Source organism: Triticum aestivum, chromosome 1D, assembly GCF_018294505.1.
Source record: "Triticum aestivum cultivar Chinese Spring chromosome 1D, IWGSC CS RefSeq v2.1, whole genome shotgun sequence".
Classification (NCBI taxonomy): domain Eukaryota; kingdom Viridiplantae; phylum Streptophyta; class Magnoliopsida; order Poales; family Poaceae; genus Triticum; species Triticum aestivum.
The window spans coordinates 92,666,305-92,682,667 of NC_057796.1; the positions used below are offsets into that span (position 1 = coordinate 92,666,305).

At 46.2% G+C, this 16,363-nt stretch overlaps 1 protein-coding gene across 1 annotated transcript; it reads left to right on the forward strand.

Annotated features, from left to right (window-relative positions):
- Window positions 1-4,229: 4,229 nt before the first annotated feature.
- LOC123166093 (translocator protein homolog) lies at window positions 4,230-5,112 on the forward strand. Its single transcript, XM_044583858.1, has one exon. It carries the CDS (start codon window positions 4,339-4,341, stop codon window positions 4,927-4,929), a length of 591 nt encoding a protein of 196 aa, XP_044439793.1. The 5' UTR covers window positions 4,230-4,338; the 3' UTR covers window positions 4,930-5,112.
- The last annotated feature ends 11,251 nt before the right edge of the window (window positions 5,113-16,363 follow it).

The following is a 16,363-nucleotide window of genomic DNA, read 5'->3' on the forward strand; positions in this document are numbered from 1 at the left end:
TAGGCTCGTCAAATTTAACCTGAGTATTCCGCGTGTGCAACTGTTTTGCACCCATTGTATTTGAACGTAGAGCTTATCACACCCGATCATCACGTGGTGTCTCAGCACGAAGAACTTTCGCAACGGTGCATACTCAGGGAGAACACTTATACCTTGAAATTTAGTGAGAGATCATCTTATAATGCTACCGTCGATCTAAGCAAAATAAGATGCATAAAAGATAAACATCACATGCAATCAATATAAGTGATATGATATGGCCATCATCATCTTGTGCTTGTGATCTCCATCTCCGAAGCACCGTCATGATCACCATCGTCACCGGCGCGACACCTTGATCTCCATCGTAGCATCGTTGTCGTCTCGCCAACTATTGCTTCTACGACTATCGCTACCGCTTAGTGATAAAGTAAAGCAATTACAGGGCGATTGCATTGCATACAATAAAGCGACAACCATATGGCTCCTGCCAGTTGCCGATAACTCGGTTACAAAACATGATCATATCATACAATAAATATAGCATCATGCCTTGACCATATCACATCACAACATGCCCTGCAAAAACAAGTTAGACGTCCTCTACTTTGTTGTTGCAAGTTTTACGTGGCTGCTACGGGCTGAGCAAGAACCGTTCTTACCTACTCATCAAAACCACAACGATAGTTCGTCAAGTTAGTGCTGTTTTAACCTTCTCAAGGACCGGGCGTAGCCACACTCGGTTCAACTAAAGTTGGAGAAACTGACACCCGCCAGCCACCTGTGTACAAAGCACGTCGGTAGAACCAGTCTCACGTAAGCGTACGCGTAATGTCGGTCTGGGCCGCTTCATCCAACAATACCGCCGAACCAAAGTGTGACATGCTGGTAAGCGGTATGACTTGTATCGCCCACAACTCACTTGTGTTCTACTCGTTCATGTAACATCTACGCATAAAACCTGCCTCGGATGTCACTTTTGGGGAACGTAGTAATTTCAAAAAAATTCCTACGCACACGCAAGATCATGGTGATGCATAGCAACGAGAGGGGAGAGTGTGTCCACGTACCCTCATAGACCGAAAGCGGAAGCGTTAGCACAATGCGGTTGATGTAGTCGTACGTCTTCACGATCCGACCGATCAAGTACGAACGCACGGCACCTCCGAGTTCTGCACACGTTCAACTCGATGACGTCCCTCGAACTCCGATCCAGCCGAGCTTTGAGGGAGAGTTCCGTCAGCATGACGGCGTGGTGACGATGATGATGTTCTACCGATGCAGGGCTTTGCCTAAGCACCGCTATGATATTATCGAGGTGGATTATGGTGGAGGGGGGCACCGCACACGACTAAGAGATCAAGAGATCAATTGTTGTGTCTATGGGGTGCCCCCCTCCTCCGTATATAAAGGGGGAGGAGAGGGCCAGCCAAGGGGAGGAGGCGCGCCCAAGGGGGGAGTTCTACTCCCACCGGGAGTACGACTCCTCCTTTTCCTATTTGGAGAGGGAGAGGGAAGGAAGAGGAAGGAGGGAGGAAGGAAAGGGGGGCGGTCCCCTTCCCAATTCGGATTGGGCTTGGGGGGGGCACCCCCTCCCTTGCTCCTTTCCCCTCCTTTCCACTAAAGCCCATTAAGGCCCATATACCTCCGGGGGGGGGGTCCGATAACCTCCCGGTGCTCCGGTATTATCTCGATCTCACCCGGAACCATTCCGGTGTCCAAATATAGTCGTCCAATATATTGATCTTTATGTCTCAACCATTTCGAGACTCCTCGTCATGTCCGTGATCACATCCGGGACTCCTAACTACCTTCGGTACATCAAAACACATAAACTCATAATATAACCGTCATCGAACTTTAAGCGTGCGGACCCTACGGGTTCGAGAACTATGTAGACATGACCGAGACACGTCTCCGGTCAATAACCAATAGCGGAACCTGGATGCTCATATTGGCTCCCACATATTCTACGAAGATCTTTATCGGTCAAACCGCATAACAACATACGTTGTTCCCTTTGTCATCGGTATGTTACTTGCCCGAGATTCGATCATCGGTATCTCAATACCTAGTTCAATCTCGTTACCGGCAAGTCTCTTTACTCGTTCCGTAACACATTATCCCGTAACTATCTCATTAGTTACAATGCTTGCAGGGCTTATGGTGATGTGTATTACCGAGTGGGCCCAGAGATACCTCTCTGACAATCGGAGTGACAAATCCTAATCTCGAAATACGCCAACCCAACAAGTACCTTCGGAGACACCTGTAGAGTACCTTTATAATCACCCAGTTATGTTGTGACGTTTGGTAGCACACAAAGTGTTCCTTCGGTAAACGGGAGTTGCATAATCTCATAGTCATAGGAACATGTATAAGTCATAAAGAAAGCAATAGCAACATACTAAACGATCAAGTGCTAAGCTAACGGAATGGGTCAAGTCAATCACATCATTCTCCTACTGATGTGATCCCGTTAATCAAATGACAACTCATGTCTATGGCTAGGAAACTCAACCATCTTTGATTAACGAGCTAGTCAAGTAGAGGCATACTAGTGACACTATGTTTGTCTATGTATTCACACATGTATTATGTTTCCGGTTAATACAATTCTAGCATGAATAATAAACATTTATCATGAAATAAGGAAATAAATAATAACTTTATTATTGCCTCTAGGGCATATTTCCTTCACTCCCCCACAAAACCATCGGGGAGGGTGATCCGCACCTCTTGAACTTCCCTGATTCTTGTAGCCATCTTTTCTAGAATTTTTTTTGTTCTTCAGAACTTCATCACGTAGTTTATGAATTTGGCACCACATCTATATATAGACAATCCAACTTAACATTTTTCGGATTAATAAAGCCATCATACTCTGCAATCACAAGAGTGAAGCCTTTAAAACTACATAGTCCCTGATGAACAGCTTTGTTCTAATCTGCCAACAGTGGAACTGAACCGAGAAGAAGTTTAGGTTCATCCTTCTCCAGACGACATCCTGTGCTGAATTCCACGTCGCCCACATGTCAGCAATCAACACACTCTGGTTGAAATTCTTCTCTTAGCAACTTGGCCAAAGCAAGCCACTTGGGCTTTTCATCTAATTCATGTACTTCTTCCTAGATTAAATCGCGAAAGAGAACCCTCAGTAGGGCTCGTTGTGACTTTTCCAACATGATCTTGTTGTATCTTCCAGAAAACAAACCTAGGTCGTTCGAGTCACCAACCACAGTTGAAGAGGGACCAATCGAGGAAGGAAGGGGCGAGCTAGGATTAGGGCAAGGACATGAAGAGATGTAAGCGACGATAAAGGAACTCGCAACGGCGCTATCGCAAGGACTAGAGAACCCTCGTGCGAGACCCTATGGGAATATTCATTCATGTTCTATTAGGTCATGCATTCAGCCTCCCAGTCGATTCTTCCCATCTCCCCTATATCTCTACCTCTCTCCATATGGCCCGTGACCGAAATGCCCTTTCGTTGTTTCGTTTTCGGAACTTGTGAATGGCATATCGTGTGAACCTTGGTTGTTGCTTTATCCATAGATTGTCCCCTAAAAAAACTATAGACCTGAGTGAAAGCATGTGTTTTGCGGGTAGGTGAAAGTATGTTTCAACAGGGGAAGTGGAAACAGAGACAATGGCATTGAAGGAAGCGAGAAATGATAAGTTGCGTAAATTATTTTCCCCGTGTATTCAGGTAAGCGAGAATTTATGTGTGCAAATTTGTATGAATAGTTGACATATTTACACCATTTTTGACCTACATGTCTTATAAAAGAGCAAAATTCTGCCTTTTTTTTGGTCAAATACATTTATTTTTCAATTTGAATTGTAGAAAAAAGAAACACTTCATCATATAACGCACATTCAGTGTGTAGACCCGCTGCGAAACTTGGTGTGAACTGAAATGTGATAATATGATACGACCAATAGTGCAAAAAAATTAATCTTACTCTACAAATTCACATGACACAGCTACATGTATAGTATCAAATCAAAATTCTGAAACAAAATACTGCTTCTCCAGTCAACAAGAACCATTCCGATGACAAGATCACACGAGTCTATGAGTGCTCCGAGTCACCTCCACTCCAGAAGCTCCTTTAATCGCCCGCCTCAGTCACCTGGCCGAAAACAATGGATAGATTACTGAGCCCCTCCGCCACGTGCCTCAACCGCCCGCCACCTCCTCTCCACACGTGTCCCGGCGCGAGCCAACCTCGCGCGTACTTAACCACTCGCCGTGACCGCTTCCTCCTCATCACGCTCGGGAGAATTCACCAGACGCGCGAGAACCTCCGATCGAAGCAATAATCGAGCCGAGTTAGGATCCATAACCCATCATCCATGGAGACCGCCACCGCCACCCAGGGCCAAGGCCTCACCCGCCGCGCCGTCGGGGACGCGGACGCCACGCCGGCGCGGATGCCCGGTTCCGGCGCTCGCGCAACCAGCCGGGACCCGAAGAGGAAGCTGGGCCGCGCCAAGCGGGGCCTCAGGTCGCTCGCGGCCGCCGTGACGGTCTCGGCCGCGCTCACCGCGGCCGCCTTCTACGCCTCCGGCGCCGGCTCGTCGTCGGGGACGACCAAGGCGCCGTCGGCCGCAATGGTGGCCATCGCGCGGGCAGGGTCGGTGGCGGCGGAGGCCGTGATGGCGCTGGCGGCGTGGATGGTGTGGGCGGAGGGCGGGCTCCACGGGCGGCCCGCCGCGACGCTGGCGCCGTTCGCGGCGCAGCTCCTGGCGGCCGCGGCATGGCCGGCGCTGGCGCTCAGGCTCGGGGCCGGGTGGGCCGGGATGGCGTGCTGCGCCGCCATGGCCGCCGGCGCCGCTGCGTGCGTCCGCGGGTTCGGCGGCGTGAACCCCGTCGCCGGCGACCTCGCCAAGCCGTGCGTCGCCTGGGCCGTGCTCCTCGCCGTGATGAACTACAAGATGCTGTAGAGGGAGGAAAGACAGACAGAGGCTTCGCGAGTTGTCGTGTGGTGACACGTTGGGTGGCGAGTTTGTGTATGTACACAGTGCACGCGTGCGTAGTTTCTTGTATCTCGTCGCGAAATACTGCTATCTTTTTGTGTACTGTTGTTTAATACAGTATCTACAATTAATGTACTATGTACACGTAAATGTGATCGTGTTTATGTTTGTTTTTTGAAACTTTGATCGTGTTTATGTTGTGCTTAAATATTCGGCTGGTGTTCCTCTGGGTACAAGGTTTTTCATTCAGCTGCTTGACAAGTTGGCATGGCTTGTCGTCTCACTGATTTCTTCTGTGCGAACGTGAAGTAATTATCCTGATAAACGCAAACACTTAAGATCTTTTCATGGTAATAATACATGTCCTATTTACATAATACTAGCCCGTTGCAACGGAGGAAAAATGTTTCAAATAATCATGACTAAAGACCATAATAGGTTCATGTTCTCCCTTCTCACCCTAGGTCCATGTTCTTCCTTTTCACCCTGGCCGGACACAGAAAACACAAAAAGTGTGGTTCATGTCCTTCCTTCTCATCCTAGGTTCATGTTCTTCCTTTTCACCCTCGCCGGCGCTCCCTAGGTCCATGTTCTTTCTTTTCACCCAGACACACAAAACGCAAACCAGAAGTCCATGTCTTCCTTCTCATCCTCGTCGGCGGCTTCAGTATGTGGTCCATGTCCTTCCTTCTCACCCTAGGTCTGGCGGCGGCTTCAGTGTTCACACAAAACATAAACCAGAGGTCCATGTCCTCGGCGGCGGCTTTAGTGTTCGCACAAACCAGAACACGTTTGCATATGGTCAAGGTCTTTCACACAAACTATAATGCATACAACTTACAGGTTTTTATAAAATTTGATACTTATAAAGTTTGATAAGGGGCTAGATAGCTGTTCTTATAAAGTTTGATAAGGAGCTAGATAGCTTAAGACTGAGATTTGCTTTTCTGACAATGGAAAGATAATTTTAGGACCCTGTCGACCTGACGACATTCATTATAGTCTGGCCAGATGATTATATCATAGGGATGCCGAAACATGTCAACGAGAAAGAAGAATAAAACCGGTAAAAAGATCTATTTCAACGAGAAAGAAGAACGAAACTGGTAATGAGGAGACCGGTATAGTGAGTATGAGAATGACTTGAATACAGATACATCTCATCTCGGGTTCTATAAATTATCGCAAAGCAAAGAAAATAATAAATGATAACCAAAGGTTCACTCAAATATCATTCGTGTATTTATAGATATCAATATAGATGTCCAGGGTTTCGCTATTGGTCATTGAACAAAAGAGGTTTTGTTCATGTCTATGTTTTACCGAACGTGCAGAGTTACAAGCTTAGGGGAATCATGATCTGCTGAGTGTCAGTGAAGCAAGAGTTATGATAAAATATTTTTGAAATAATTTCATTAATATTAAAAATAGTTTTGAGAGGAACCAGAAGCGTTCTGGGATTATCAGAAGTTTCAGTGTTTACCGGGAATTGATATACAAGTGAAAATATTTTTTATGATGTTAAATTAATAATAAAAGGCTCTAATAAAGCTTTTATAATTATTAAAATATCAATGGGCCAAAGAAAATACAGTAAGGCCTATGGAAAAAAAGCTTTTATAATTATTAAAATATCAATGGGCCAACGAGCGGCGACGCTATTTTTTGCGGGCTGGTGTTTGCTGGCAAAAAAGAAAAGACACACGCTCATGGTAGGGGAATCAAACGGTCTTGATTGTGCCAATTGTACCGTTGTGCGGCGACCGAACAAGCTCTCGCGTCGGTCGACCGACGCGGAGTACTGGCCAAATAAGTACAAACCCGAATACACACGTCTATAAACCATATTGCCCACGTCGGTTCGATGATTCGATTGAGTGAAGAGTCCCATATAAAATCGGAGTTGAGTTAGTTCAAATTCAGTTCTGAAGAGTCATTGCGTGTTAGAGCGTGAAGCAGACTGTGATCTCAGATTGATTGAACAACTTTGCTAAAACACATCTAGATGAGCTCTAAGTATTGCACATCCAAATTCTACATCATTGATTTTTCACGGAGATTCATGCAGATATTTTATTTTACCTTTTATCTTTTTAATTTAATTGAGTCATTTAGATGTGAATAACTTTTTTTAACAAGTTAGATGTACATCTATGGCACATCGACCTACCCTAAGACAGACCTCTCTCGGAAGTCAGGGACTGTTCTTAGCCCAAGGGTTTTGAGCGGAGCAAATAGCGGCGGGCGGTGGCCACGAGAGCACGCGACGAGCAGCGGCGCGGCAGACCAGGCGGCCACAAACTAGTAGAAAAAGGGTCATCTGTCCCGGTTGGTAAGGGCCTTTTGTCCCGGTTGTTGAACCGGGATTAAAGGGTCGTTACTAATGCCCTAGCCCTTTAGTCCCGGTTCTTACACGAACCGGGACAGATGGGCCTCCACGTGGCCGGTGCGGCGAGTCCAGGCAGGAGGGCCTTTGGTCCCGGTTGGTGGCACTAACCGGGACCAATAGGCATCCACGCGTCAGCATTTCAGGGGCTGGGGTTTTGTTTTTTTTAAGGGGGGGGGGTTGGGGGTTTTGGGGGGTTAATTTAGGTGTTTCATATATTGTGTTAGCTAGCTAATTAATAGAGAGAAGTGTCCTCTCTTATCTCCGTGCTTGGTCGACGCTACGTACTATATACGTATAGAGAGGACTAGACATGCTAGCTAGTAAGCAAATGAAGGAAACAGAAGATCGTCATGAACATATAATATGCATACAGAGAGAAGTGATATCGACCACCTCTCCTTCTCCGAGAGATTGGTCGAACAACAAGTTCTCGTATATCTATCCGACACTACCGGCTACATATATACAATAATTATCTCTTACAATATAATCTCCTAATTATATATGTACACAGGGTCCACATAGTATTCTCCGTTTTCAGCGATCACGTGGTCAAGGAAGAATGCCGCCAATTCCTCTTGAATTGCTCGCATACGATCTGGTGGTAGGAGTTCATCCCGCATCCGAAAGATCTAATTTGAAGAAGGGGTCAATACATATATATATATATATATATATGAATAAATGAAACTCAACACAAATGATGGTAATAAAATAAAATTGTGAATATTATTGCTTACGCACTTCATATTGTTCGTCAGAGTAGCCCCGCTCACAGGTCGTGTAGCGGATGGACTCGCAAACGTAGTATTCACAGTAATTATTCCCGGCTTCCTGCCACAACCACTTTACAAGAAATAGAGGTCAATCAAACTGATAAGCAAGCATGCTAAATGGTATTGATGAAACTAGCGCTTGAATCACTAGGAGATGCGCGGAACATGCTACTATAGTACTTACTTTCGGGTGTCTAAATTGCAGCTTCTTCGGCAGTCCCGGAGCTTTTTTGGTGAATTTTCTCCAAACCCTGCCAGACAAAGAAAACAATTACTTGATATCAGGAAATGAACAAAGTTGCTGATATGGTGGATAATGATCGATTTAACTTACTTCTCGAGCATTTGAGTCATGTCCGCATAGTCCTGGGGATCTTTTCGTCTCGAGTCTAAGACGGTTACTAGTCCCTGCTCAAGCTTAATCTCTAGGAGAATATAGTGGAAGCTGCGCACGCATGCATAAGTCATCAATTACATTACTATAACCTGGACTAATAAGGGAAACCGAATATGCACAAGACAGTAACACTCACTTGAAGTTGTAAGGAAAGAGTATTATATCTTTGTTTTCATTTATTACCAACGATCGTAGCAAGTTGGCCTCGGTATTTTCGGCATGATATTTAACCTCAGTTGCATCTATGAGATTTGTGTTAATGAATCCAATATTACCGATTTGTCTTTTCTTCAATTCGGCGATCTTCAATCTGCATAATATAGTGAGGATAATTATAAATACATGCAATGAAAGAGCTGACCTATATAGAGAGACTTAATGACAGAAGTAGTACTACTTACAGACAGTAGCAAGTGATCGTTGATTTATCGAGGGCCTTTTGATTGAAAAACTGGAAGAACTCCTCAAATGGAACATTCAACATTTCAATTCCAACGAGGTCATGCTCCTCTTTAACTCTCAGCGTCAAAGTATTCCTCCCCCCAGACTCTCTGCAGGTTTTCATGTACCAATCATGTAATCTTCGCATCATCGTTGTTAGAGATCTTTCATCTTTGACGAGAGGCTTCCCGTAATGGTATTTGTGTTCGTCCACCTCCAAGAAATCATAATGTACATCGTCGGGCAGGTAATCTCCAAGATTGCTATAACCGGGCACCATCCTCGGATCATTAGCGACGATGTCGCTAGACACCTTGAGCGGGGGGCACGATTGGTTCGCTTGTTCGCCGAGCTGGGCAATTTTTTTCCCAGCTCGTCGTTCTTTTAACCTTTGATCACTGACAGTACTTCTCGACCGCTCCGCTTCGACAAATGTCTTTGCAATAATGCGCTCATAGTTGCCTTTCGGCGGAGACTTTGGTGGTTTTGTCAGGGCAGCCAAAGTGCGCTTCGCTTTCACCGGATCTACCTTCTCCTCCGGAGGTGGATGTTTCTTTGCTTTCACCCCTTCAAAGAAGTTCGTCACTTCGGCTCGCACGATCTTCGTGGTTTCCTCCTCGGTCCTCTCGTATGGTAACTTCTCTGGAGTCTTCAGAGAAGGACTGAATCTCTATTGCCTCCCGCCTCTGGCTGTACTGCTAGACGCCGGCAGAGCAGACGGAGCGGCTGTGGCTATCTTCTTTCCTTGCTTACGAGGCGGAGGAGAAGGACTACGACGCGCCGGAGCAGCCTGAGCGACGGCGGGTCTCTTCGGCCCGTGCTGACGAGGCGGAGAAGGAGGAGGCTGGCTGCTCGGGCACGCCGGCGCAGGCGGAGAAGGAGGCGGAGTGCCGCCACGCGCCGGAGAAGGAGGCTGAGTGCCCTGATCACTCGCCGGAGGAGGAGGCGGAGTGCCGCCACGCGCCGGAGAAGGAGGCTGAGTGCCCTGATCACTCGTCGGAGGAGGAGGCGGAGTGCCCTTACTCGCCGGAGGAGGAGGAGGAGGCGGAGGCGTCCAGTTCGGAAGGTTGATGAGCTCCTTCCGCCATAGGCATGGAGTCTTCAGAGCAGAACCCAGCCGAGTCTCCCCTTCACCGGTAGGGTGGTCAAGCTGGAGGTCCTCAAATCCCTCCGTTATTTCGTCCACCGTCACCCTAGCATATCCTTCTGGAATCGGACGACAGTGAAAAGTTGCGCCGGGTTCAGGAGGTCGAACAGAGCCGACAGCCGCCTTGACTTTGAAGTTCTGCCATTGCGTCATAAGGTGGCAATGTTGAGACTCCGTGATAGCATCCACGGGGTAGCTAGCAGGAGCCGTCAAGACATGCTCCGGCTGAAGCAGCTCGGTGGAAGCCACGCTGCTTCTCCGCTGAGATGGCGGGGTAGCTTCGGGGGTAGTTTCGGCAGGTCGCTTGCTGCGAGCTACGTCTCGTTCCTCTAGCGCTTGAACCCTTTCGTGCAGCTTCTGAATTTGGGTCTGCTCCACTTTTTTCCTCCTCTCCTGGCATTTGTAACCGCCTGTGTCTGGAAAACCAGCCTTCCACGGAACGGAGCCTGGCGTGCCTCGTGTCCGTCCAGGGTGCTCAGGATTCCCGAGGGCCATTGTGAGCTCGTCGTTCTCTCTGTCTGGAACGAACGTCCCTTGCTGCGCTGCATCGATATAGTGCTGAATCCTCTTGACTGGTATTCTCAAAAGCTCGTCCGTCCAAACGCACTTCCCTGATACAGGGTCCAAGGTTCCGCCAGCCCCGAAGAACCAAGTCCGGCAACGGTCTGGCCAGTTCATTGTCTCTGGTTCGATCCCTTTATCAAGCAGATCATTCTCAGCCTTGGCCCACTTAGGCCGGGCTTTGAGGTAGCCACCTGACCCCGTGCGATGGTGAAGCTTCTTCTTCGCAGCATTTTTCTTGTTTGTCGGTGACAACTTCTTACTCTTTTCCGATGTCTTGTGGGCCACAAATGCAGGCCAGTGATCTCTGATCTTCTCATATTTGCCGATGAATTCTGGTGTCTCTTCTTTGTCGACAAACGTTTTCAGCTCATTCTTCCACCTCCTGAATAGGTCTGCCATCTTCTTAAGAGCATGAGACTTGATTAATTGCTCTTTAACTGGCTTCTCCGGATCCTCCTCTGGCGGTAGGGTGAAATTTGCCTTCAGCTCAGTCCAAAGATCATCTTTCTGCATATCATTGACATAAGACACCTCAGGGTCTTCCTTCTTAGGCTTATACCATTGGTGGATGCTGATCGGGATCTTGTCCCTAACAAGAACCCCGCACTGAGCAGCAAATGCTTCCTTTGTCCGGATGGGTTCAATCGGTTGGCCGTCGCGCGCGATTGCTGTGATCTCAAACCTTTCATCCGAGCGCAACTTTCTCTTCGGGCCTCGTCTCTTTACCGAAGTTGTGCTCGATCCGGAGGGCTAGAAAAAAGAAGAAAGACGAGAGTTAATTAATATGTGTACATACCAAAACAATGAATGCATCAATTAGCTAGTCAGCACAGGCTTAACTAATATATTTACCTGGCCGGACTCTGTTCGGTCACCGGAGCCGTCACCACGGGCTCCTTCTTGCACCAGCATTGGGTCACCGGAGCCATCATAATCATGTCTTTCCTCCTCCACTCTTCGATCACCGTAGCCTGCTTCTTCACCCTGTTCTTCCAGACCATCATTGTCGTTAAGATACGACAAGACATCACCTCCGGCTAAGATTATGTCCCCCAACACCTCTTCTGCTTCCTCGTCTCGTCCGTGCTCCATTGTTTCTGCAAATATTACAACATGGCAATTATTACACAAACATGACAGCAGGTGGATATATTAGTGCAAACGTAGACCTAGCTTATTCCGGGTTTGGGGTGGCCTCGGCAACGCTTCAAGGGTAGGGGCGCGGCGGGAGGGGGTAGGAGACCGACATCGTTTTTTTCTAGGGTTTGGGTGTCCTCGAGAGTTTTGGTCGAGCGAGAGGGCCGGGGGGTGCTTCCCGTGGTATAAGTTATCACGGTTGAAGTTATCCGGGAGGGGGTTATATCGACAACGACGACATACATACATGGGAAAATAATGTTATCGGGGAGGGGGTAGGTCGAACCCCCCCCCTCGTGTTGAAGTTATCGGGACACTGGGTATATCGACAATGACATATCCGATTAAAAATAAGAAGACGAAGAAGAAATAAAAAGAGGAGAAGAAGATATTAATAGAGGAGAAGATTGAAGAAAAAAAAAGAAGAAAAAAAAGAGGAGAAGAAGAAAGGAATAGAGGAGAAGAAGAGAAAATAGAATATAGGTCTATATTCTATTTTCTCTTCTTCTCCTCTATTCCTTTCTTCTTCTCCTCTTCTTTTTCTTCTTTTTTCTTCTTCTTCATTATCTTCCTAGCTAGATATATAATACTTTTCTAAAAATGTAACTTTTGCATATAAAACTTTTTCTTCTTCTTCCTTGTTCCTTCTCTTCCTTCTTTTCCTAAATATATAAAACTTTTCTAAAAATGAAACTAACCTAAAATGTACTAAATCAGAGAACATATGTAGATAAAACTAACCTAAAATGTACCCAAATGTACTAAAAATCTAACTTTTATATGCACAGAGAACATACATACATATATACATTTTTATAAAAATGCAAAAAACAAATCATCATATATATGAACAAAAAATATATAAAAAAACAGGACATATAATCATATATACACACATACATATAATCACACATATGCACATAATCTGAAAAAAATATCATATATATGAAAAAAAACAGAGAGGAAGACCGGCGGCCGGACCGAACGTGGCGGCGGCGTGTGGTCGGGGAAGGCCGGGGGCGTGGGGCGGCGTCGGGGCAGGGGCGCGCGGGCCGGGGCGGCGCATCGGGGCAGGGACACGGGCCGGGGCGGCGCGTCGGGGCAGGGCAACGGCGCGGGGCGACGACGACGAGGAGTGGGCGGTGACGAGGAGCGGGCGGCGGGGCGGCGACGGCGAGCATGGGCAGCAAGGGCGCGGGGCGGCGACAGCGAGCACGGGCAGCCTGGTGGCGTCAATGAGTTCGGCATCGTCGGGGGGGCAAATGGTCGATGAAACTGAAAAATTTACAAGTCCTGCTTATATACGGAGAGCATTGGTACCGGTTCATGGCAGCAACCGAGACCAATGCCCCTCTTTAGTCCTGGTTGGTGTCACCAACCGGGACCAAAGGCCTCTTTTCAGCAGCCCAAAGGGCGGGAAGCGGCAGCCTTTGGTCCCGGTAGGTGGCACCAACCGGGACTAAAGGGGGGGCATTGGTACCGGTTAGTGCCACGAACCGGTACCAATGCACCCCTTTAGTATCAGTTGGTGCCACCAACCGGGACCAAAGGCCTTGTGTTGCTGCGCCTGCGTCGAAAGTTTAGTCCCACCTCGCTAGTTGAGAGGCGCGTGCAGTGGTTTATAAGCCCCACTGCCGCTCCCCTCTCGAGCTCCTCTCCATTGCAGGCTTACGGGCCTAATTGTCACTGCTATGCCTGATGGGCCTACTGGGCCTTCTGCGGGCCTGAATCCTGGCCCATCGATGGGTTTCTAGTCGTATTCAGGCCATGGTGGCCCAGTAGGTGGCATATTTTTATTTTTTGCTTTTTTTTGTTTTATTTTTTGCTTTATTTATTTTTGTTTTGTTTCTACTTACAACAAAAAACTTATTTATTTTATTTTATTTTGTTTCTAATTACTTATTTATTTTACTTTATGATAATTCTTTTTGCTATTAAAGTTTCTAACAAAAAAAGTTCTTTATGAAAATTCTTTTTGCTTTCAATGATTTTGAACAGAAAATACTTCGATAGTTTTAGTTGCATAAATTTTATATAATTTTAGTTTCAATAATACTAGAGGTTGCTTATAATGTTTTGAACAGAAAATACTTTGATACTTTTAGTTTCATAAATTTTATTTATGTTATTAAAGTTTATTTTATTTTGTTTCTACTTATATATTTTATTAAAGTTTATATTATTTTGTTTCTAATTACTTATTTATTTTATTTGTTATTTTTCATGCATTTACTGATTATTTTGAGCTATAAGACCCTAAAATTGAAAAGCATTTCAAATGAACTCTGAAAGGGTTGAAAGTTGGCATGGTATCATCATTTCATCCACATAGCATGTGCAAGAAAGTTGAGAGGGTTACGGCAAAAACTGGATGCACTTCGTGTACAAAATGGACAATCTCTTTCGAAGTATCAGGATTTCATACGGAAATTCGTATGTTACAAAGGGATTTCATTTTTTAAAACTTATTTGAACTCCTGACTTTTTGTGTGTTCAAAATGCACCATTCAAAGCCACATCATCAATTTTCAACCCTTTCTGACTTCATTTGTTATTTTTCATGCATTTATTGATTATTTTGAGCTATAAGACCCTGAAATTGAAAAGCATTTCAAAAGAAGTCTGAAAAGGTTGAAAGTTGGCATGGTATCATCATTTCATCCACATAGCATGTGCAAGAAAGTTGAGAGGGTTCGGCAAAAACTGGATGCACTCCATGTACAAAACGGACAATGGTATCATACTCGTCTGTTACAAAGTTGGCATGGTATCATCATAATAGTTGCGGGAGAAATTCTTCACTTTTTCTTCGCTTGTTTCATTTGCTTATTGCGCCGTAACCATGGATAATATTCATCGTTTATCAGGATGCTTGGGTCAGCCTTGACTTTGAAGGGAGGAATTTCATGAAACTTTTCATAATCTTCAGACATGTCTGTCTTGCCCTCCACTCCCACGATGTCCCTTTTTCCTGAAAGAACTATGTGGCGCTTTGGCTCATCGTATGATGTATTCACTTTCTTATCTTTTCTTTTTCTCGGTTTGGTAGACATGTCCTTCACATAGATAACCTGTGCCACATCATTGGCTAGGACGAACGGTTCGTCAGTGTACCCAAGATTTTACAGATCCACTGTTGTCATTCCGTACTGTGGGTCTACCTGTACCCCGCCTCCTGACAGATTGACCCATTTGCACTTAAACAAAGGGACCTTAAAATCATGTCCGTAGTCAAGTTCCCATATGTCCACTATGTAACCATAATATGTGTCCTTTCCCCTCTCGGTTGATGCATCAAAGCGGACACCGCTGTTTTGGTTGGTGCTCTTTTGATCTTGGGCGAGCGTGTAAAATGTATTCCCATTTATCTCGTATCCTTTGTAAGTCAATACAGTCAAAGATGGTCCCCTGGACAACGAGTACAGCTCATCACAAACAGTGTTGTCACCTGTGAGACGTGTTTCCAACCAACTGCTGAAAGTCCTGATGTGTTCACATGTAATCCAGTCGTTGCACTGCTCCGGGTGTTTGGAGCGCAGACTGTTTTTGTGTTCATCGACATACGGGGTCACCAAGGTAGAGTTCTGTAGAACTGTGTAGTGTGCTTGAGACCAAGAATGCCCGTCCCTGCATATTATTGAGTCTGCTCCTAGCGTGCCTTTTCCAGTCAGTCTCCCCTCATACCGCGATGTAGGGAGACCTATCTTCTTAAGGCCAGGAATGAAGTCAACACAAAACCCAATGACATCCTCTGTTTGATGGCCCATGGAGATGCTTCCTTCTGGCCTAGCGCGGTTACGGACATATTTCTTTAGGACTCCCATGAACCTCTCAAAGGGGAACATATTGTGTAGAAATACGGGCCCCAGAATGACAATCTCGTCGACTAGATGAACTAGGATGTGCGTCATGATATTGAAGAAGGATGGTGGGAACACCAGCTCGAAACTGACAAGACATTGCGCCACATCACTCCTTAGCCTTGGTATGATTTCTGGATCGATCACCTTCTGAGAGATTGCATTGAGGAATGCACATAGCTTCACAATGGCTAATCGGACGTTTTCCGGTGAAGCCCCCTCAATGCAACCGGAAGCAGTTGCGTCATAATCACGTGGCAGTCATCAGACTTTAGGTTCTGGAACTTTTTCTCTGGCATATTTATTATTCCCTTTATATTCGACGAGAAGCCAGTCGGGACCTTCATACTGAGCAGGCATTCAAAGAAGATTTCTTTCTCTTCTTTCGTAAGAGCGTAGCTGGCAGGACCTTCATACTGCTTCGGAGGCATGCCGCCTTTTTCGTGCAAATGTTGCAGGTCCTCCCGTGCCTCAGGTGTATCTTTTGTCTTCCCATACACGCCCAAGAAGCCTAGCAGGTTCACGCAAAGGTTCTTCGTCACGTGCATCACGTTGATTGAAGAGCGGACCTCTAGGTCTTTCCAGTAGGGTAGGTCCCAAAATATAGATTTCTTCTTCCACATGGGTGCGTGTCCCTCAACGTCATTCGGAACAGCTAGTCCGCCGGGACTCTTTCCAAAGATTACATGT